The sequence below is a fragment of the Magallana gigas genome, chromosome 2 (assembly GCF_963853765.1).
Source record: "Magallana gigas chromosome 2, xbMagGiga1.1, whole genome shotgun sequence".
Taxonomy (NCBI): Eukaryota; Metazoa; Mollusca; class Bivalvia; order Ostreida; family Ostreidae; genus Magallana; species Magallana gigas.
In genome coordinates this window covers 30,672,233-30,692,776 of record NC_088854.1, presented here as the reverse complement: position 1 = coordinate 30,692,776, position 20,544 = coordinate 30,672,233, and the positions used below count along the sequence as shown (strand labels likewise).

The 20,544-nt window shown below is 32.2% G+C and overlaps 2 protein-coding genes and 1 long non-coding RNA gene across 3 annotated transcripts; all 3 read left to right on the top strand.

Moving 5' to 3' along the window:
* Window positions 1–995: 995 nt before the first annotated feature.
* On the top strand, window positions 996–2,986 carry LOC105348615 (uncharacterized). Its single transcript, XR_010710991.1, has 3 exons — window positions 996–1,158; window positions 1,395–1,554; window positions 2,549–2,986. It is a non-coding gene; the product is annotated as an uncharacterized lncRNA (long non-coding RNA).
* Window positions 2,987–12,448: 9,462 nt separating this feature from the next.
* On the top strand, window positions 12,449–16,054 carry LOC136271481 (sushi, nidogen and EGF-like domain-containing protein 1). Its single transcript, XM_066071567.1, has 7 exons — window positions 12,449–12,674; window positions 12,893–13,183; window positions 13,280–13,417; window positions 14,742–14,901; window positions 15,102–15,362; window positions 15,710–15,852; window positions 15,965–16,054. The coding sequence occupies exons 1-7, from the start codon at window positions 12,480–12,482 to the stop codon at window positions 16,052–16,054; spliced, it is 1,278 nt and encodes a 425-aa protein (XP_065927639.1). The 5' UTR covers window positions 12,449–12,479.
* Window positions 16,055–16,345: 291 nt separating this feature from the next.
* LOC105348616 (sushi domain-containing protein 2) lies at window positions 16,346–19,552 on the top strand. Its single transcript, XM_020062479.3, has 7 exons — window positions 16,346–16,701; window positions 16,793–17,067; window positions 18,146–18,289; window positions 18,396–18,554; window positions 18,639–18,794; window positions 18,901–19,026; window positions 19,115–19,552. The coding sequence occupies exons 1-7, from the start codon at window positions 16,640–16,642 to the stop codon at window positions 19,396–19,398; spliced, it is 1,206 nt and encodes a 401-aa protein (XP_019918038.3). The 5' UTR covers window positions 16,346–16,639; the 3' UTR covers window positions 19,399–19,552.
* The last annotated feature ends 992 nt before the right edge of the window (window positions 19,553–20,544 follow it).

Sequence of the window (20,544 nt, the reverse complement as noted above, 5' to 3'; positions counted from 1 at the left end):
TTCAGGTGGCACGGACTCCTAAATGCAATAAAAAATAAAGAAAATAACAATAAATGAAATACAAAATATATTAATTTTTTGAAAGACAAGGTATCCGTATTATTTTGCACAGACAGTGCTGCCATACTTCGCATGCACATCGAACACGTGTATCATTCATATAGAGTGCAAAACGTCTGCATCTTTTTGAAAACCCCGGCAACAGTAGCTAAATGATACATTATGTAGTTAATCCAAGAAAGTAACGACGTAACATCGTTTCCATCAATGTTTCCTACAAAATAATCCATGGGATCATTGGCATAGCTCGATCTGCCACAATGTGTGGTTTGTGCATGAGCGATGTTATAACATACTAGTACATAGGAAAACGGTCGATACAATCATCGAGGAATTTTTTAAGTATGTGTGCATGGATTTCAGTCTGTTGTGTTCTGCCGCTTATTGGATATTCCTTTCCAGTCAGTAGTTGTCAAATTATTTTTCTTCAAAACGCGTTTCTACACGTGTTTTAGTCCAAGGTAACGTGTTTGGATGTATGAAATACCCGAATGCGGTGAAGCATGAATATTGCACCCGGCCTTATATAGTGGGTGTGTAGCGATGAATAAACAATAAAAATCGACAACTAATATGGCGGTACTCGGAAATGCTATATCCCCTTCGCAACAAGTTGCGCGAGGGGATAATAGTGTAGATATTTCAGACACGATAGCGAAGTAGGTAAAGTGCAACGAGGTGGTTGATACGGAATAACTGAGATAATAATTATAAGAATGCCCGATATTTGATTGATGTTAATTTTAAATAAGAGTATGGGAATGGAACAATGGAGGCTACATAATTGTAAACATATTAGAAAATCGCATTAAATAATTCAAATTACTGTTTGACTTTTTGAAAATATTATTATTAATGCATGTAATTGGCCTGGTAACTGCTCTATTGTATCTGTCCTTTAAAAGTCATAATGCTTATTTTGTTACTCTCAGGACATTTAAGGAATCTAATCAAATAACAAGGAGGTACATATATATTTCGGAGCATCACTGCATGATAGAGCTCATTTTACCTTTATTGTTTCCTTTCAGATTCATAATGAAGTTCCTCTTCGTTTATCAATGTGTTCTTTTGCTGTGCGCCATAAGGAGCGGAAGCGTAAGTCTTTTACTTAGTTTCAGAGATATCTAAGGTTAAAACAAATTTAAGAGTTTAGTTTGCAAAAGAAAAATATGAAAATTCTGAGAATTTTTTTCAAAAAGTAAATTCAGATTAAAGAAAAGACAAGATGAATATGTTTGATACTTTCGAGATGACAAGTTTGAAAATCTTGAATAAAAACGCACTTGAAATAACAAAAATTAAACTTGTACATATACCTGATTTCCAACCAGACCTTTGAGGAGATATCGTTGCCAAAGATACACTTCCTTATACAACCGATTTGGGTCAATAAAACCTATGATGAGAGCACAAACGTTTCAAACTACCACATGCGTTTCCGTGGCCCTTCTGATACGAGGGAGGAATTGGGTCTTATTTCACTGGTTGAAGGCAAGTTTTTTATTTATTGTGTTTTAAATCAAATAAGACTTTGTAAGAGTCACCAACAATTTATAAATAAAGACATTTAGAGACATTTAACATGTACCCTATGGACAAATATTACGTTAAAATTTATCTTTAATGTAATTGTAGAATTTTCAATTTAACGTTGTAACGTGCATGTAGCTAAAGCATTATTCAATATAGTATCAAAGATCTGAATAAACAAAAGCAGATAGGGAATAAAGCGGGTACTGTGGTTTCATCAATATTCGTTGAAAACCAATTTTCGTGGATTTCGTTGTTAAGTTCATCCATGAAATTTAATGTTCATTGAAGTGCAATTTTTATCAACATTTTATATTGATAGGGCATTGGCCACGAATTTATGTATCCTTGAAACTGTGCTTTTCACTTTATCCACGAAAATTGATACCCTTGAATATTAATGAAACCACAGTATAATGTCTATATTATGATGGGTAAGTTACTGAAAGATAAGATTATCAATTATAATTCATTCAGAACATCCTTTTAATTATGGGGGCAACAGTAAGAGAAGTCACACATTATGATTAGACATTAGAATGTATAAAATGCAAACATAAAACTCCCTGTTTGGGTCATCGACGGGCTGTAATACTAAAGTGACCTTTAAGGCCTTTGTGACTTTCATTAAGGCGAACTTAACAAGAATGTTTTAAGTACCTGACAATGAAAAAAAATCAAAATAATTATGGCTAGATAATGCACTGCATTTGCCTAAAAGATATTAAAAAGAATATCAAAACTTTTTAAAAGTTATTTTATAGATAGCAAAGAAAGTATTATTTCTATACAAACTATCTTGTAGTTTAATCAATTCAACCAGTACTCGAAATCTATAACTTGATGTCCATAATTTTCCAAAAACAATGTATCAAAATGTTTAGAGACCTATGCTCACTTTAACCATAAGCAGATATATTCATCTTTTGAAGTATTTCATTTACGTGTTTTGCAGTGGAAAAAGGAGATCAATTGTCCTTATTCGAATCAAACGTACAACTTCCGTTACACGATTATATGCTCATCTCTCTTAAATCTGCTTCGACCTCTGATACTTTCAAAATGAGCATTGACGGCAATGCCAAGAGTGGGAGTAAGGTCCAATTTCCTGGGCAGTTCTGTGAATTTGATATGATGGGAGATATAAGTGAACAAGAAACTGCGTATTTGGCCTTGGAAAATGGATATTGCGATTCTATTCCGGAGGAAGATCTCGACATTTTTGTTTACTTTGAAGTTAATTTTCGAAAAGATAACCAAAGTTATCTATATAAGGGTAAAGAAGAAGAAGATAACTTCAATTTTACAAAGTATGTAGTAACTATTGATGAAATAGATGTGGTTTGGCTATACATAAACAACAAAAACACACAAGAAGACGGAATTCAATGGGACACTCCATTTATTTCAACTCTTGTGATGAAGTATTCGCCTATAGCCACTGAACAGGACATTATCACTGTATATGGCTGGAAAAAGCAGGTCATGTAATACATGTACATGTGCATTATGGGGATTCAACTTCCCTAGGTTCACGATCAGAGAACTAGGTCATAAATTGGAAGAACCTTTTTTGTCCTGACGCCTCTTTCATTCTTGAATAATTGCTACGTAAAATGAATTATGCAAAAAAATAAGCGATTTGCTAACATCTTACATAAGATGTACATGTACATATATTGCAATATCTGCTCTGCTTTTAAAAACATAAAATTTTTAATAAGGTAAAGATACGTTGTTGTTTCTTTCTTTTTTTGCATTATATTGAAGGCATTCTTTAAAATATGGGTAGTATTTGGGCATCATTTCGACTCGACGCCGGTACAGCAGGATTGAAACGCGTGATTCTCCGATCATGAGCTTTTTATCACATAGAAAACATGTAAATGATGTCTCTTTGGACTAACCATTTTTAAAAAATATGCAAAATGTAACTGAATCGACACAATTTGAAAAATAATTAATGTCTTCCGTTTTGTGCCAATGGCATCCATAATGTTTCTTAAACATTATCGGCACAATTTGTTAAACTAGTTTATCACGTAAAGTACGTGTAACGGTTTTTGGTTAGCTGTGCTACAAAAATATAATTTTTGGAACTCTCACTCCTGAAAATTACCCAATGTAGAGAATAATACATTTCCAATGATTTCATTGTTATAGAAATAACTCAATAAATTATAAATCAAATACAACAATATTAGGATATTGTAAATATCAAGAATTTCCAACTTTTATTTTATCCAACGAACTTTACGAAAAAATTACTAAATTGGTTGAATGGGGACCTAAATATACTGGGTACGGAATGGCATCAGAGTTTACCCAACCTATAAAAGGAAAGAGGATAAATAATTACCATTGGTATGGGCTTTGTGGGCTCCATGTTATGGTAGGGTTGAGCAGACGAATACTGCCCATGATATCTTAGAGTTGTCATTATATACCTTTTCGGTTGCGAATCTTACTAAGTGCAAAGCATACGGTGCAGCATGATTTGGCGCCATGTTTGATAAAACGTAATCTGCAAGCTTTCCGTATGGAAAGTGTTATTATACTATCATTATGAGGCTGTTATATGTATTTATAGGTTTTATAAAGTTTTAAGAAGATGCCTTTCTGGACTTCAAATCGATAAATGTAAATGGGTTCGTTGTACAGAGGAAATTTGAATTTGAAACCATGTACATTGTAATCACCCAATAACCCGCGTGTGGAGAAGGGTTTTAAATCACTGATAACACTGCATGCATGCATGATTTATTAAAACTATGTTTTATTTTTAGTCACTTATTTTTGCTTTACAAGTTATTCAATAAATGTTTTTTTTCTAGACGTTTATTTCTATTTTATTTATTAACCGACCAAGCAAACTAATTTTTTTTAAATTCGGGATCGCAAGTCAAAAGTCGGGATAGTTATGGAGAAAGTTATTACTTCCATCTTAAAATGTACGTCACTTTATTCCCAAAGTAATAATATCATTTATTTACCTTCGTTACCTTTGTTGGTTAAAATCAAAATCCGACTATCGATCATGCCTAGAGATCAAATTAATTTTAGGCTTTAGTAATATACAATAGCCAAGAGTTAGCTAATATTGCGCATGTCAATATATATGACATTTATAATTTAGCATAACTTTTTATTGTAGCACCGTTGACAATTCGCAAAATTTTAAACGTAAAAATTTATTTTGATCTTTATCACTCGAATTCGCAAAAATTAATCGACGTAAACATTTCCAAATTTGCGGGTATATTGTACCATATGATACATAATTAGACACAATATTGAATTGTGTCACAGGATATAATATTAAATTGTATTGTAGTTTATTGGTAAATACTGTACCATACAATATGAAATTTACATATAATATGATTATTATACAATTTTGTATCATATTATTTTATATGATATTGTGTCAAACCACACTTAAGCATTTAATATTTTATTAAAGATAATTATCTATTATTTTTATTTTTTAATTATATAATAAAGGTGGTCTCGTGAAGGTGATCCCCACCTCGGTGAGCTTTGTAATCTATTAATACCAATGTTTGTAAAATATACACAAACCATTACTTTGAAAAAGTGTGTTATTTCCATAAAATAGTTTATAACACTTGTTTGTATTTTTTTTAACACCCATTCGTAATTTTATATGCTATACTTAAAAATCTTAAACAAAAAAGAAATACTGTGTTTATTTCTAAAAAAAAAATTAATTGATGATTCATATTTCAATTAAGATCAATGCATAGCTGGGTTATATGGGGTTTCTGATTTTCTTACTATGGTTCTAAGTAAAATAGATACTTCCTTTATGTATGAAAAGCAATAATATTAAGCACGTGTGCTTAGTAAATTAAATTTAATGAGCATGTCTCACTTCTTTCTTCCGAATACGATCAACATATGACTGCTAAAATTTGCCTATAAACATTGTCCTAAAATGACAAAAAAAACCCCAACATTAGTCTATAGTAGTTACTACATTGGTTTGACTTTAACATAGTTTTTTTAAAAAATATTCTGTGTTGATTTCGTTCTCCATCGCTCTTTTAAACAATGGCAATAATACTGTAAACAGGGAAATATTCGCCCTGTTTTATTTTCGCCCTTTTCGCCCTCGTCAGCGGGCGAATTTATAAAACTGGACGAATTCTAGTATTCCAAGTTATCTCCTTCATACACAAGCGTGTTTCGGCGAATTTAAGACGGGGCGAAACCGTTTGCAAGTATTGATGGGGCGAAAATAACACGGGGCGAAAAAAACCCTGTATACAGTAAGTAATTTTAACGGCGATGTATGCACTGAGTAAGAAATAGAAATGATCGAAGTTAAGAGACTCAATTACATAAACAGAAAATGAAAAAATTACTGCTCTCGAAATACAAAAGCACTGATTAATCAGGATCTCAGTTATGCGTTATATTACAAAACCAATTTGAGACCTACAAAGTTGTTACTGCATCTTTCGGGGCTAACCATATGATTTATTATATAACTTTCATTCAATAATAACGAGTAGCAACCATTTAACATACTGTACTGACCAACTGATATACGAGAATACCGTATGAATGTAATGGTGACCAAATGGTTTTACGTTCTGACTCATTGCTTTATTTTTCTAATCGTTCAATTTAAATAAAGCACCAGCTATGTCATTATTACCACCATTTAACGTGCTTTTGCAACCATGTTAAAATTGCTGTAAACAGTTTGATGTATGAGATGCACTTTTAAATATGTGTTACCCATCATACGTTATATACTTTTCACCATATAACAAGGGCTGATGACCATTAACATATACAGAAACGACCCTTTAATTAATGAATCTCACTATGTATTATGACGTACAATATCTTAAGGCAGCTATGGCGTTCCATTAGCATATAACTTTGTCGTTGATTCTTTTAAAGATATAGAACAAGGGATTCAAACCAAATTCAGACAACACGCTTGCGCATTCCAAGTTTTTCTTTTCGTATATGTTTATTATTTCTTTGCTAAACTTTTAAAAAATAATAATAAAAAAATTCATTGGCTAAAGAAATTAAAGATATTTAGATAACATGAACTACATAAATTGATAAGAAAAATATCGCTTATCGATTATTTGATGAAATATCATGTTCGTTCAATCTATTTGAATATGAGGAAAATTTATATTGTAGAGGTTGAAAATATCCATGTTTTAAATGCACTAGCTTATATGTACAGGGGTTTCGCATTAGGGCTGCCATAAACCCATGTCCAATCACACTTCCACATCCATCTACCCCTAGCTTAGCTGAAGAACTGTAGCTCTTTGGGTAATATATGATGCTTAACTTTTTACTTATTTTGAAATATTTTCTGTATATTTCTTTTTCAAATAAAAAAAAGACGAATAATAGAAAGCATGCAATTCAGATGGAAATTATTTTGAGCAAATTATTTTGCTAATTATTACTTTTTGCTTTAGTTTGGGATATTATGTTCTGTTTTCCAATAAAGCTTCCTTCTTTTCAAATTAGTTTGTAGATTGTAGATAAGCAGTTTAATGCAGTAAATGAAAAAGGAAATAATATAGCCCAAGTAACAATCAGATACGAAGTTTTAGAGGACACAACCTTGGCAAAAATAATATTCATTAGTACGAATCACCTGTGAAATAAGTTTCACCCGTATCTTCTCAAATACCTAAAAGATAAACACTCATTTTAATAAAAATTCAATTATTTGATAAAAGAAAAAGTACGTATATTTGCAGTTATCAGCTTTTTTTATTATTTCAAATATATTAGACTCCTACTCAAAACTTATCAAGTTGACAATTCCCTACTAAAAAGGATAAAAAAATAGATGACTCTAAATTGGTGCAACCTTGAAATGTCTGATGACTCTTTAAAATGATATAACCTTGAACATGGCTAATGAATCTCCAAAATGTTTTAACCTGAAAATTTCTAATGAATTTCCAAATGAAATCAATTTGACGATTTTGACGGTTTTTTCTCAATAAGTTCTTAAATCAACTTAAAAATTAATTTTTGATTTATGTACGGAAAAATTAGCAAATTTTGAAGCTTTGAAGCTTTTTCTTTTGAACATCGTATTTCTAAACTCAGAAGTCTTAAAATTGTTTTACCATTAATTCTGATGTACTTTGATACTATTAGATATCGAGGTCAAATCAAAGGGTGTACGGGGATTTATCCCGGGATTTATTCCCGTTCACCCTTGATCTACATGAAGAACGGAAGACCTTATTGTTGCTATAGCAACTAGAGTCTTGTTTATTAGTACTATCTGAATGCTACAGTTATTTCATGTAAGGAGAAATGAAACTTTACTGATGCTTATTTATAGAAAATGTTTATTTCTGAGCATGTGCATTGGAAAAGCAATCAAAAGAAACAGCATGAGAAAGAGGCATAACAACAAGTTCGTTTACAACATTAAATAGTCAAAATACTTTTTTTCGGCGTTACCAAAGAAATATATTATTCTTTATTGACTTCTTTTCTGGAAAGAATAATGTAAACAATACTAATAAACATTTAGACCACCATTTTCATACCATATCACACAATTCATAAAACAGAAAATCTCTTTTTCTTTAAGACTAGTTTTTTCATGCTCGAGCGATTTCTCGCTAAGTATATATATATAATCAAAAAAAGAATAAGATATATATATATATATATATATATATATATATATATATATATATATATATAGTCACAGTGTCCGGTAATATAGTGACGTCATTGTATTGTTTGTATAACGTCATCGATTTTAACGTATACTGAGCGAGAAATCGCTCGAGCATGAAAAAACTAGTCTTAAAGAGGAAGTTTTTGATGTCTTTCGGACAAAATAATTTTTCGAGCTTTGTCGGAAACGTACATACGAGAAGTTACCATGACTTCTGTATATACATGTAATTAAATTTTTGTTTTTCACATGTTCATAGCTATTAATTACATTAATTTGATGCCTTTATAAAAATCTCGTCAATCGTCTAACTTGAATACAAAGATGCAACTTATCCAAAGATCTATAATCAAATGTTTTATTGTCTTGAGATTATAAAAATAAAATTCTATTTATTTACCGTTATGGTGCATGGGTTGGTAGCACAACAAGACAATCTTCTGAAATTTTGGTATCTGTCTATAGTGCTCAACATATCTCCTTTAATTTATTAGCTTTAGAAAATCACACGCTTTTACTGGGGCTGAATGTATTTTTTTCTTTTTTATATTATATTCAATATTGTCGATTTTTGGTGCTACTGCTTTCTCAATTTACTGCAACAAAGCCACAAGAGGTGCATTTGTGCAAAACTTTTTTACCTTTGAAAACTTTCAGCGACATTTTTTTTTTGGATCAGTTTAAACCATTTTTTATATTTTGCGTATATCATCGAAATTTTCAATCAGATTCTCTAAACTGATTGAAAGCAAGACCAGCAGTGCGTATATATTTAAAAATTTTAAAAGCTGATTAGTGTATTATAATTACATTGCCAAAATATTTTATTGCGGTGACTTACTCCCCAAAAGTGCAATGCCGAAATTTGCTTATATTTTTTGTGCACTTTTATGCAGTGTTGGTAGATGATTCCACCAAGGTCATAAAAATGTACTCATGTTATTTTCCTAAAATTGTTAAGATCTTTCTTTACATTTATATAATTAGCTTTTTGAGTTTTCGTTTATTAAGGTCTTCCGTTACAACGGAAGGCCTTATAGTGATTGTAATGTTTATTATTATTAAGGTCTTCCGTTTTGTTCGTCGTAACTTCCGGTCGTCACCGGAAGCACTTCAAAAATTACATTTTTACGCATTTTATTTGTTTAACACAGAATTGAAATATAAGTATACACGCTTTCATAAGTCATCTATCCTATGATTAATAAACAAAAAAGAATTACTTCCGGTGAGATATCTCAAATATCTCAGGTAGTCTTTTTAACGAGGCCGAGTACAGAACGAGTACGCACGCTTTCGCGCAGCGTTTCATTTGTATTGTGACGTCATCTTTTTGCTTGGTTGACGCCATGGCGCGATAGTTTCAACTGCAGATATTCAGCGAAATTTGTTGAAAATGGCTCGTTTAATGCGTAAAATTAATGTTATATTGTGGAATAAATATAACTGTCTCGAAGTATAAGCTATATTTGGGCTCGGGTCGAAAACGTGAAGAGGGTTCAGCAGGCCTAACCCTGTGTCACGTTTTCTTAACTCGCCTAAATATAGCTTAATTCATATATTTCAAGACAGTAACCATGTAATTTATATTAATGACCCTTAATATGTGATGTTATATATTTTTTTATTACTTAAATATGTCTGAATGCTTTAACAATACTATAAAGATCACCTTTTCCGCGTTTGTCAAATAAAAAATAGCCATTATCTGACAAATCTGGGAAATTGGGCATACAAAAATCAACTTTGATAAGACCCTTGGAACAAACCAGGAGGTAAAAGGTTTTTTTTATTTGACCATTTGATGCTTTTTAGCAGTAACTTTAATATGTAGAACAGAAAAAGAAATCCCTAGGGCAGAAGTTTAAAAAAATGTGCAAAATTGATACATTTCAAGCGAAATCCCATAGGGTCCTATGTTAAAGATTAACAAACTTTGAGATGACCCCCTAAACAAACGGTGTGGTAAATGTCTTATTTTTTAATCGTAAAATAATAATTATATCAGTAGAAATTCAGGTAAAAAATTTCATCAAAAAATCTAGGGCAGAACTAATTAGACCCGGCCTCGTTAAAACAAATATTATGACAGCGACCAAGACACGAAACTTACATGGATGATAGACATTTGATAGAAGATGTGTTTAATTGCTCTCATTTTATCAACCGTCACTTCCGGTCCACACCAGAAGAGTTCAAACAACTCAAGTTGTTTAAAAGTTTTAATGTTTTTGACAATATAAGACAAGTTGATAGCCAATAAAGTCAAGTTGTGTAATGGTTTAAAAATACTAACTTTCATTTTCATTGAACACTTCCGTTTGTCCGTTTCCTGTCCCGAGACAAAAAACCTTGTTTCTTAGAGATCTCAAAAACGATGACGACTTGAACAATCAAACTTTGTGGGTTGAAAGACCTATGTATGTGCATGTGTATACACTATTTTGTTTTGTTCGGCGTAACTTCCAGTCGTCACCGGAAGCACTTCAAAAATTTGTTTTTTTTCATATTTTATTCAATTTACATAAAATGAAAATATCAGTATACAATCTTACATTTGTCATTTATATAATGTTAAATTTGCAAATAAATTTTACTTCCGGTGAGATATCTCAAATATCTCTATGTAGCTTTTCTTTTTACAAAGGACTAAGTGCAGTTTTATGCAATTTTTGCCCCCCAAAATCAAAGTTCTAGAAAGAGTTTTAAATAAGGTGAAAGATAGTTAAAATCATATTGGAAATAAAGGTGTAAAAGGTTATCACCACAGTGACGTCATAATGTAGAAATGACGTCATGAAGATTGCATTATTTTGATAAATTGATGTTTTTTGGCAAAATATGGGTGTTTTCCGATGATTTTTCGACTGGGAAACATCGAGCGCAGGCTTGCTCACGTACCATTTTTTAGTATGATATGTTTAACTATCTGAAGAAAAACATATGTTAAAATCGCACTTGAGCAGACCTGCGCTCTATATTTCCGAATGCAAAATATAGAGCAAAAATGAGAATATCTTCATTTGGTTGCAAATTTGCGGGAATTAGGTCATTTAGGTGACGTCATAGATAAACAGCGAGTGAGCAATGATGACTAAAATCAAGATTAAAGTTATAGGCATCCTCTTTACATTGATTTGTGAAGATTTCATTTTTATACGATACTATTTAAAAATTGGTTGAAATCGGGGGCAAATATTTGACCATACCGCACATAGTCCTTTGATGTCCGCGAGATTTTTGTCACTGTAAGTGATTGAGAAACGAAGCTTTCATGATTGATAGAAATTTGATCGGGGAATTGTTGAATGGGTTTAATTTTGTCAACTGTCACTTCCGGTTTTTACCGATAGGGTTAAAAAATCATGTTTTTAACAAGTTTAACTCAGTCTGACTTTCTTGAGTGTTTCATCTAGCCTGATAAACAGTGATGTATGCTTCGCAAATGTACAAGAAATACCAGCTTTTGTTTTTATTAATCACTTCCGTTTGTCCGTTTCCGGTCCCATGACAAAAAACATTGTTTCAAAGAGATCTTAAATTTGGCAGATACGTGAACAACCAAACTTTGAGGAGGAAAGATTGACTTATGATTGTACAAATGGTTAACATTGATGTTTAGTTCGGCGTTACTTCCGGTCGTCACAGAAAGTCCTTCAAAAATTGATTTCTTTTTTATTTTCGTTGTTTTACATGTAAGTAACGTCTGGATATATCATTCACAATAATTATCACATCCACTTTTTTTCTATGTGAGAGAAGCAATGTCTTACAGTTAAATTGATACATGTATATCAAAACGGAAGACCTTTTTGTTGCTTTTGCAACAAGAGTCTAGTTGTGTTTTCTATCTAAAGATTTAAGAGACCATATCTGCTTGTTTTGAAGTACAAGTGAACCTGACACTTTGTTGGAAAATTCCCCGAGGTAAATCATGATAAAATCCTTTTATCTAGAAAGTTAACCCCCTACCATTGATTTTTTCTCTCCCTCAGAAGTTGTTAAAAAATGCAAAAAGGGTAAAAAAGCACCTGATAATAAATAAATTCCGAAATATTCTTTTCGATGTAAAGTTAAGTATATATGATTGGATGAATATCCCCATCATTTTTTTTAAACGGGTATAAATGTTAACTCTCTTCGTCAATTTCTTCACAATAAACCATACACTATGCAGAGCGTTTGGCTATCAATCATAGTGGTCACCTTGCCTCCAACCCTTTATAGTATAGCCGTTGATGAATTTTATCCTTTTGGATACGAAAACGGAGATGCTAAAATGGAATTGAGAGGTGATGTGGTCTCTCCACCTATCGCGTTTCCATCTACGTTTAATTATTTTACTGCTGGTCATAACAGATGTTATGTAAGTATAATATTTAATTTTTTAATGCCTTTGAGGATGTGAATATCCCATCCATTTTATTAATTCAAATGTTTTACTTTTTAATTTGGTTGTTTATTATAATATCTGTTCAATACATTTTAATAATAATTCTAAAAAAAAAATTCTGTAGATTTTAGTTGGATTTAACGATTGTCTAAAATAAGTAACATATCATATATTTTGCGATTTTTACTCAGGTATCAGACAACGGATATATTGTTTTGAGCAGATCAGCTTCTCAGTTTATACCAAAGAATTTTCCTACTAATCTAGCCTTTATCAGTCCTTTCTGGGCAGACAGCGATGTGAGGAAGGGAGGAGCAATTTGGTATAGACTCACAACAGAAGAAACCATAAAAAACAGAGCGACATATGATGTCAAAACATTTTTTCCAAAGATGACGAACTTTCAAGCATCATGGGTAATAGTTGCTACTTGGTATGACTTGCCATTTTACGGATGTTCCTCCCTTGGTGGTTGTTTAAAGGTAAATCATTTGCGATATACATCTTTTATTTTACAAAGGGCCCTTTGATAGAAGAGCTTTGTTCTAGAGAGTTTGCAACTTAAAACTTTATTTCAGAGAAATACCTTTCAAGCCGTCATGATATCAAACGACAGCAATTCCTTTGCGATATTCAATTACGGAAAAATAACATGGACGACAGGAACAAGTTCCGGTGGAAATACACAAACCGGATTAGGCGGAACCGCAGCTCAAGTATGTAGAAAAATTTACAGAATATAAAACTAGAAAAATTCGTAATTTTTTTTAGAATATGTGTTAAAAACAAAATGAAAACATGCATATGATATAAAAAGACATGTTGTTATTATTATAAAGTATTTCTCGTTTGTCACGTGATTGTGTAACATACATGTATATCGTTATATTCTTTTAAGGTCAGATGCGACCTATCTTCTATTTTTTCATTTTTTTTCCTATCTCCATAATGTGAAGATTTCCGCTAAGTAATTTCATAATTATAGTTTCATGCTATATGATACTTTTTTATTTAGATATAAAGTGTTTAATTGAAAATGTATACTATGACACTGACACTATTTATAAGCATTCAAATGCATTTTGCATGCTATTCTAAGGAAAATTATAAATATTCTAGCTCCAAAATAGCCTGTTAATGTACCCTGAATTGTTGGGAATTAACACGTTTAAAATTTAATAAATAAGGAATAACATATCATGGAAAATTTTATAAAATCGAGGAAAGTCCCGTGTGTCCTTAAATATTCTTCAATATAGTTCTTACTAACAAAAAGTCCCACAAAAAGAATTTTCATTAAACTGTTCTATTTTAATTCAATGTTGACAGGACTGAAGGTACAACATAAACATTGATTAACAACTTCGTCACGTCTAATTAAAATTTGTCGGGTGTTGTTTTGGAGACCCTTCTCTTCATAGTTTACTTCCACACCGAGGTGTGAAACTGTGAAACCCTAATTGAACTTCTCCTTATTAGCACTATTTAGAAAGAGAGCAGGATATTGGGGTATAGGGGTCTGTTGCTTTTGCAAATTGGTTCATGCCATATACACCCTTTAGGAACGCTTATTTATTTAACGTTGTTATAAAATATTTCTGCAATCTTTAAATACACCATTTTTGAAATAAAGTTATAAAAAGATTTATATTCTGAACAAAAAAATATATATATTTAAATCATTACATATCAAACCCATAATTAGATGAAGATAATATTTATTAAAACAAATAATGCAGAAAAAAAATAGTACTGTAAAAAATTGTTTAAAAAGTTAATAATTTTTTTTTGCGGATTTTGTTGCGAAGTAGATCAACGAAATTATACTAGTATTCATCAAAAATAGAGATATGTGAAGAAATTGAATTGAATGAGCAAATGTTTATAAAATAACACATCCTTGCATTACGTTATAAAATTCACGAAAGTTAATACCATCTTACAAAAATTGAACAAGGTTATACTACAAATAAAAATAAATAGTAATACAAAAATTAAGACAGTGTTAAAATTTCGTTAACATACATCTACGGCTTCTAGGTTGGATTGAATGCAGGAGATAGCGTACGGTTTTTTCAAGTTGACGTTGGTTTTACTCCGGAGGTCGTGAATATTGATGAAATGTCAAATGTTGGAATACCAGGCGTATTTGTATTCAGAATTGACGATTCAGAAGTTTTGCAGCCATGTCAGGAAGGATGTAAGAACAGTTTCTACAATTTGTAACAAAAATTGTAATGCTAAAAAAGCGTTATTCAACTTGCATTTGAAACTTATCAAAAAATGTCGATTCACTGATACAAAAATATTAGATTTAACGAAAGAATTGTTTATTGTACAGATACCTGAAATTGAGATAGTTTGTAATATATAATTTCTTTTTCAAAATTATATTATTAGACATCCCAAAAATAACGATAACCCCTAACTCTGGACCCATATTAGGAGGGCAGTATATAACCCTTGGTGGGCTATGTATTGAATCAACAGCAACAGTTGTGGCAAGTTTTTCAGGATCCCAGAAATACAAATGTCAAAGACAATCTCAGTTTAGCATAGGCTGTGTCACACCTGTCTTCAATACCACTGGAGAAATCATTATTAATATAGAAATTGAGCAACAGGATACTGCAAGGGAATTAGTTTATTTGTATACAGTCGGTAAGTCGTCCTGAAATAAAAGTGTACGTGATTGATTGAATAATATTAAATAATATTACAATGTTAAAATTTATAACATTTATTGGAAAGTGTACGAAATCCGAAAAAAAACTATGAAGTAAAAGAAACTCTGCCAAAGTCTCAATTTTCATTGCCATGAGCTTGCTTTTATTGACTTATCGACAGTGTAGATAAGCGCTGAATTGAATATGAAGAAAATTGCATTGACTACACATTTTTTTAGATTCTGTATGTTATATCAACATTTTTCTACTGAAGTAAATTTCCTCAGTATCATCTGTTAATAAAGGGTTTTTTTTTTTTACATACGTTTCATATATATTTAGTAAATCCAGCAGACAGCAAGATTAGAGTCTACAGAGAGGATCCTGAGGACTGGTACACAGGAAAGCACAATATCTCATGGGATACAGACGCTATCGAACTAGAGAACACTGATACTGTGGACATTTTTCTATTTTCTTTGATTGTGGGGGTTGTTTATTCATTGAATTGTTTTCAATTCGTTACCGGTTGCCATTGCTATTTACATATTTTTCTAACATTTGGTAACACTGAAAATTTCGTTGTCATTTTTACAGGAGGAAGCTGGTGGCCGCCTTTCATGGACAAGTAAACTTTTGCAAGAAGGGGTGCAACGTTCAGCCGGATGGGCACAGATTTCGTTATAAACACAAGAATTCGTTCATGCTATAAGGGTTACATCTGCAACGGTTTTTGCTGACCAGTAATCTTAATTTAATTTTGCTTGAAATTATGTAATATATACACATTATGTGCTAAGCATTGCTTTTCAAATATTTCTTTAACCTTTCTGACCTTCATAATCGAATAAATCGCTTTAAGCGTTATGTAATTCACTAAACTTCAATTATAAGTAATGATACAAAAAATTCTGTGATAAATTTGGATATTTTGATGTCAAATTATATCTTAACCTCTAATACATTCGATATTTACATGTTTATAATTGCATGTATATAATGTTTAATTAACTGATTAAAGATGAATGAAAAATCCCATTTTCTCTCAGGCCTAGAAGAGGAATTTGGTCTGATATATTTCCCTTAGCATTACCTCCTGCAGAAACAAACTCTTTTTGTGGCAAATGGTATAGACAGGATTTAAAGTTACCGCCATTACAAAAATATCGCATTCAGCCCTGTCCTTGTACATTGGAACAAGCTTTGCTCGACAGCGTTCGGTTTCATCCGGATCCAAATTGCAATTTGTTTAATCAAGTTTTTCCACTGAGTATGACTGGTAATTGTCTGCATAGAAAGGGTGCCAATAACTGCGTTCGGTTAAATAGTTTAGGGTAAGTTTGAAACAAGCGAATTGTATTTTCGATACAAACACGAATCATTTCTTGTATGTGTAGAAAGTTATATATTTATTTACTATCGCAGACCCGGTGGTATGGACAATATATGCTGTTACGACAAGGAGAGCAAGTTAATTCAATCCAATGAAGTTGAAGGCGGAACTCTTCAGCGATATCACTATCTAAAAGGAAAAAGTATTCAACCCTTCTTTGATAACTTCTATTATGACGTTATTCCTTTTGTATACTGTTGTCGATATTCTAAGCACAAGTCCAAAGGTATGGGAACGAGCAACTGTCATCAATACCTGCGGCGCAGACCACGAAGTTCATGTCTTCATTATGTGCCACCTCGCCCAGGTGAGTATTTGTTAATTTTTTAAGCACTTGGCATTCAAGAAAATTTATATTTGCTTTTTCAACTTCAGTAAGAAACAGAATAGTTTATTGCCAGGAGTGTTGATATCTGAATAAACAAAACTACAACATAGTGTAAAATTTAAATTCCCATTTAATTACAGTAGAATTTGGATTTTTAAAGTTTATACAACATGTAAATATATAGACTACTCTTCAATTAATCGTTTTAACCTATTTTTTCGGTCCAAAAACACTTTTATCTAATAGATTTGTAGAAAGTTATGCCCTTTTTTTCTAAATGTGAATTTCTTTGAAAAACGAAATATTTCTTAAACATACTACAATTATACAATTTCTTAACCATCATACCCTCTGACTTGACTTGTAATTATCTATGACATACATTTGATACATACCAGAGATGACCATTGATCCTTTCCTAAGGCCTCAATCCTTATCCAAGAGGCATCAATTGCACTAGCCGCAGGTCTGTACCTCCCGGTCTGAAAACAAATTTGGATGGACGACCTGGAGCTACAGTGCCATCCATTAAAGGAAACAATATCAGTATTTTAAATTGCCTGAAGGATTTAACGATACTAATTGTTTTCACAGAATCTGCATATAAATAAGGTTAGTCGGTCCAAAACTAGCGCACGTTTTGTGCGCAACGAATATTTTCAATGGGTGGCACTGTAGCTCCGGATCCTTGGAAGTCCATCAAATTTTTTTTCAGACCGGGAGCTACAGACATGCAGCTACAATTACATCATAACCACGATTTTGATTTTTTTTTCTCACTCGTGTCGAATATTTGGATATATTTTCATATTGGTCACATTAATGACTACAATAAATAATTCTCATACTTGAGGTTAAGCTACATTGACATCATTTAATACCATGTAATTCAGCTTTGATCAAGTATAATATATAACTTAGAGATTAATATACCTTTACTATTAGGTTATATTGTCTTCAGAATCTACAGATTTTCGGGAGAAAACTGGTGTTGATGTAAATTTTTCGTAGACCTACAGATTTGCAGATATGATTTTAATGAGGACTCTTGTTTCAGCTCTGACGGTTGGAGATCCTCACTTTACTTCACTTGATGGATATAAATACTCATTCAACGGTGTCGGCGAATTTGTGTATTTGAGAACCGATGATAAATCTTTCCAAAGCCAGATACGGCTTGAACAATTCCGAAAAGCCAACGGTATTGAGAGGAACTGATATCTACTAATTGACAAAATATTTTCAATTAAATAATTTTACTTACAAATGTATACTGATGAACGAGTATGCGAATTTTGTTTTTAAAGGAGATCTCTCGGAAGCAAGTGTTTGCACATCCTTTGTATCCCAACATCTAAATCAATCGGCCGTCGTAGAGATCCGTCTGGACTCCGCTAATATTGCTAAAGTGCTTGTTAATGGTGACCTGATTAACTTTGACGAATCCCTTTCCTATCAGTTTCAAGGTTAGTATTCGTATTTAAAATGCTTTTTTACTCTCCGATTGCTTTACCTTTTACAGCACGTCATTCAATTATTATGTCGTACAGGGGTTTCTGTGATACAGTCACCACCAGTTACTCTCGATGCGGAGGCAACTGAAAAGGTTTATCAAGTCTCCTTCACCAGTGGTATATCATTTCAAACAACAGCTAGTACCAACGTGTTAAACATAATTCCAGTGGTTGGAAACACACTTCTGTCCGGTGCGTTCTTCAGTTTTAGTTATCAAACATACCACAGTCAATTTGTCTCATTTGACTCTATAGTTAGCATGTATGGAAATACAATTGAAAAAAAAACTACTTCCAGGACACTTGAGAGGACTTCTGGGTGATTTTGATGGAGACCTAAGCAATGACTTGAGAACTCCATCGGACGGAATCTTGCTACCAACTTCCTCTTCAAAAGAAATATACAGGAACTTTGGATTACTATGTAATGTAGATGCCAACATTAATATGTCGTTTTTAATTTGCATCATTTTATCATCGAAACAACAAAATTTATAAGGTTTATATTTTAGGGATGATATCCGAGAAAGAGTCTCTTTTTACCTACAAAGACGCGACTACCTACAGCGACTTTCAAAACCCCAGTTTCGTTCCAACTTTTGAGACTCCTTCCGATCTTCCTGAAGACGTAGTAGAAGTGTGTGGGGATGACAAAGAATGCATATTTGATTATGCTGTATCGGGATCCCAGGAGCTTGCTACCGAAACCAGAAAGGGAACACAGAGGTTCAAGTCTTTTCTAGACGCATTTGCACTACGTAAAAGTCGGGAAAAGGATCAAAAAGCTGGGCTGTAGAACAACTGACTTTGGTTCAGTAGTTAGTATTTAAAATCAAATTGAATAGTAATGTTTTTGTTTTGAATATAAGTACGTAACAATATTTTCCTTCACAAACTGTAACCTTATACGTGATATTATTTTTAATATGTTTAAATTACAAATAAACTGCTTAATTCACATGTCGAAGGTTTTACAAGAAAGCGTCCTATAACTTCATAAAAATGTAGATGTTTACATGCAATTAATAAAAACAAATTTAAACGTTGACAAAAATGGAAAGAAAAAATCGGATGGCGAATAAATGTAAAATAAAAATGGAAAAAGTAAATGGAGGCAGACAAGCATTTACAACATTAAGAACCCTAATTAGAACAAGAGGCCATTTGGCCTTAACGGTCACCTGAGTAGCATATATCCCATACACAAACTTGTCATGGAGTCTCATATATGCATCTAATTAATTAGGTTTCATACTGGAGTAGAAAAATTAAAAATTTGTAATGACGACCACATTTCAAAAAGAACTGAAACCTATAATTTTGGTGAAAAACTAAAAGATCTAGTCTACAAAATCATGAATATAGTTTTCCTTTCAGGTGTGTGGGAGTAAAGAAGATAATTTTTTAATGTTATATGCATTAACATCTATACATCCATTTTGGCCCTGCCCTAGAGTCAAAACCCATCCTTCAGGGGACATGAAAATTAAATTTCCAGTAGAGGACTTCCTGGTAAACATAATTAATAGTCAGTTCTTTTTACAGATGTGTGAGAATAGAGAAGAAGATTTTTAAACATTATATGCATAAACACTATATAGCCCCCCCCCCCCCGTCCTGAACCCCTGACCCACGGGCCATGAATTTCACAATTTAGGTAAAGGAGATTGTGGATCATAACCATGTATTCAGTTTTTTGCCCACATGTGTGGGAGTAGAGAAGAAGACTTTTTAAGATTTAAAACATTTTAACTATATGGCCATATTGGCCCCACCCTAGAGCCTGAACACCTAATAAAGGGGTCATGAATTTCACAATCTCGGTAGAGGGCCTTATGGACATCATAACTATGCATTTAGTTTTTAACAAATATATATGATAGTAGAGAAGAAAATTTTCTAAGATTTAATACATTTTTACTATTTGGCCATATTGGCCCCA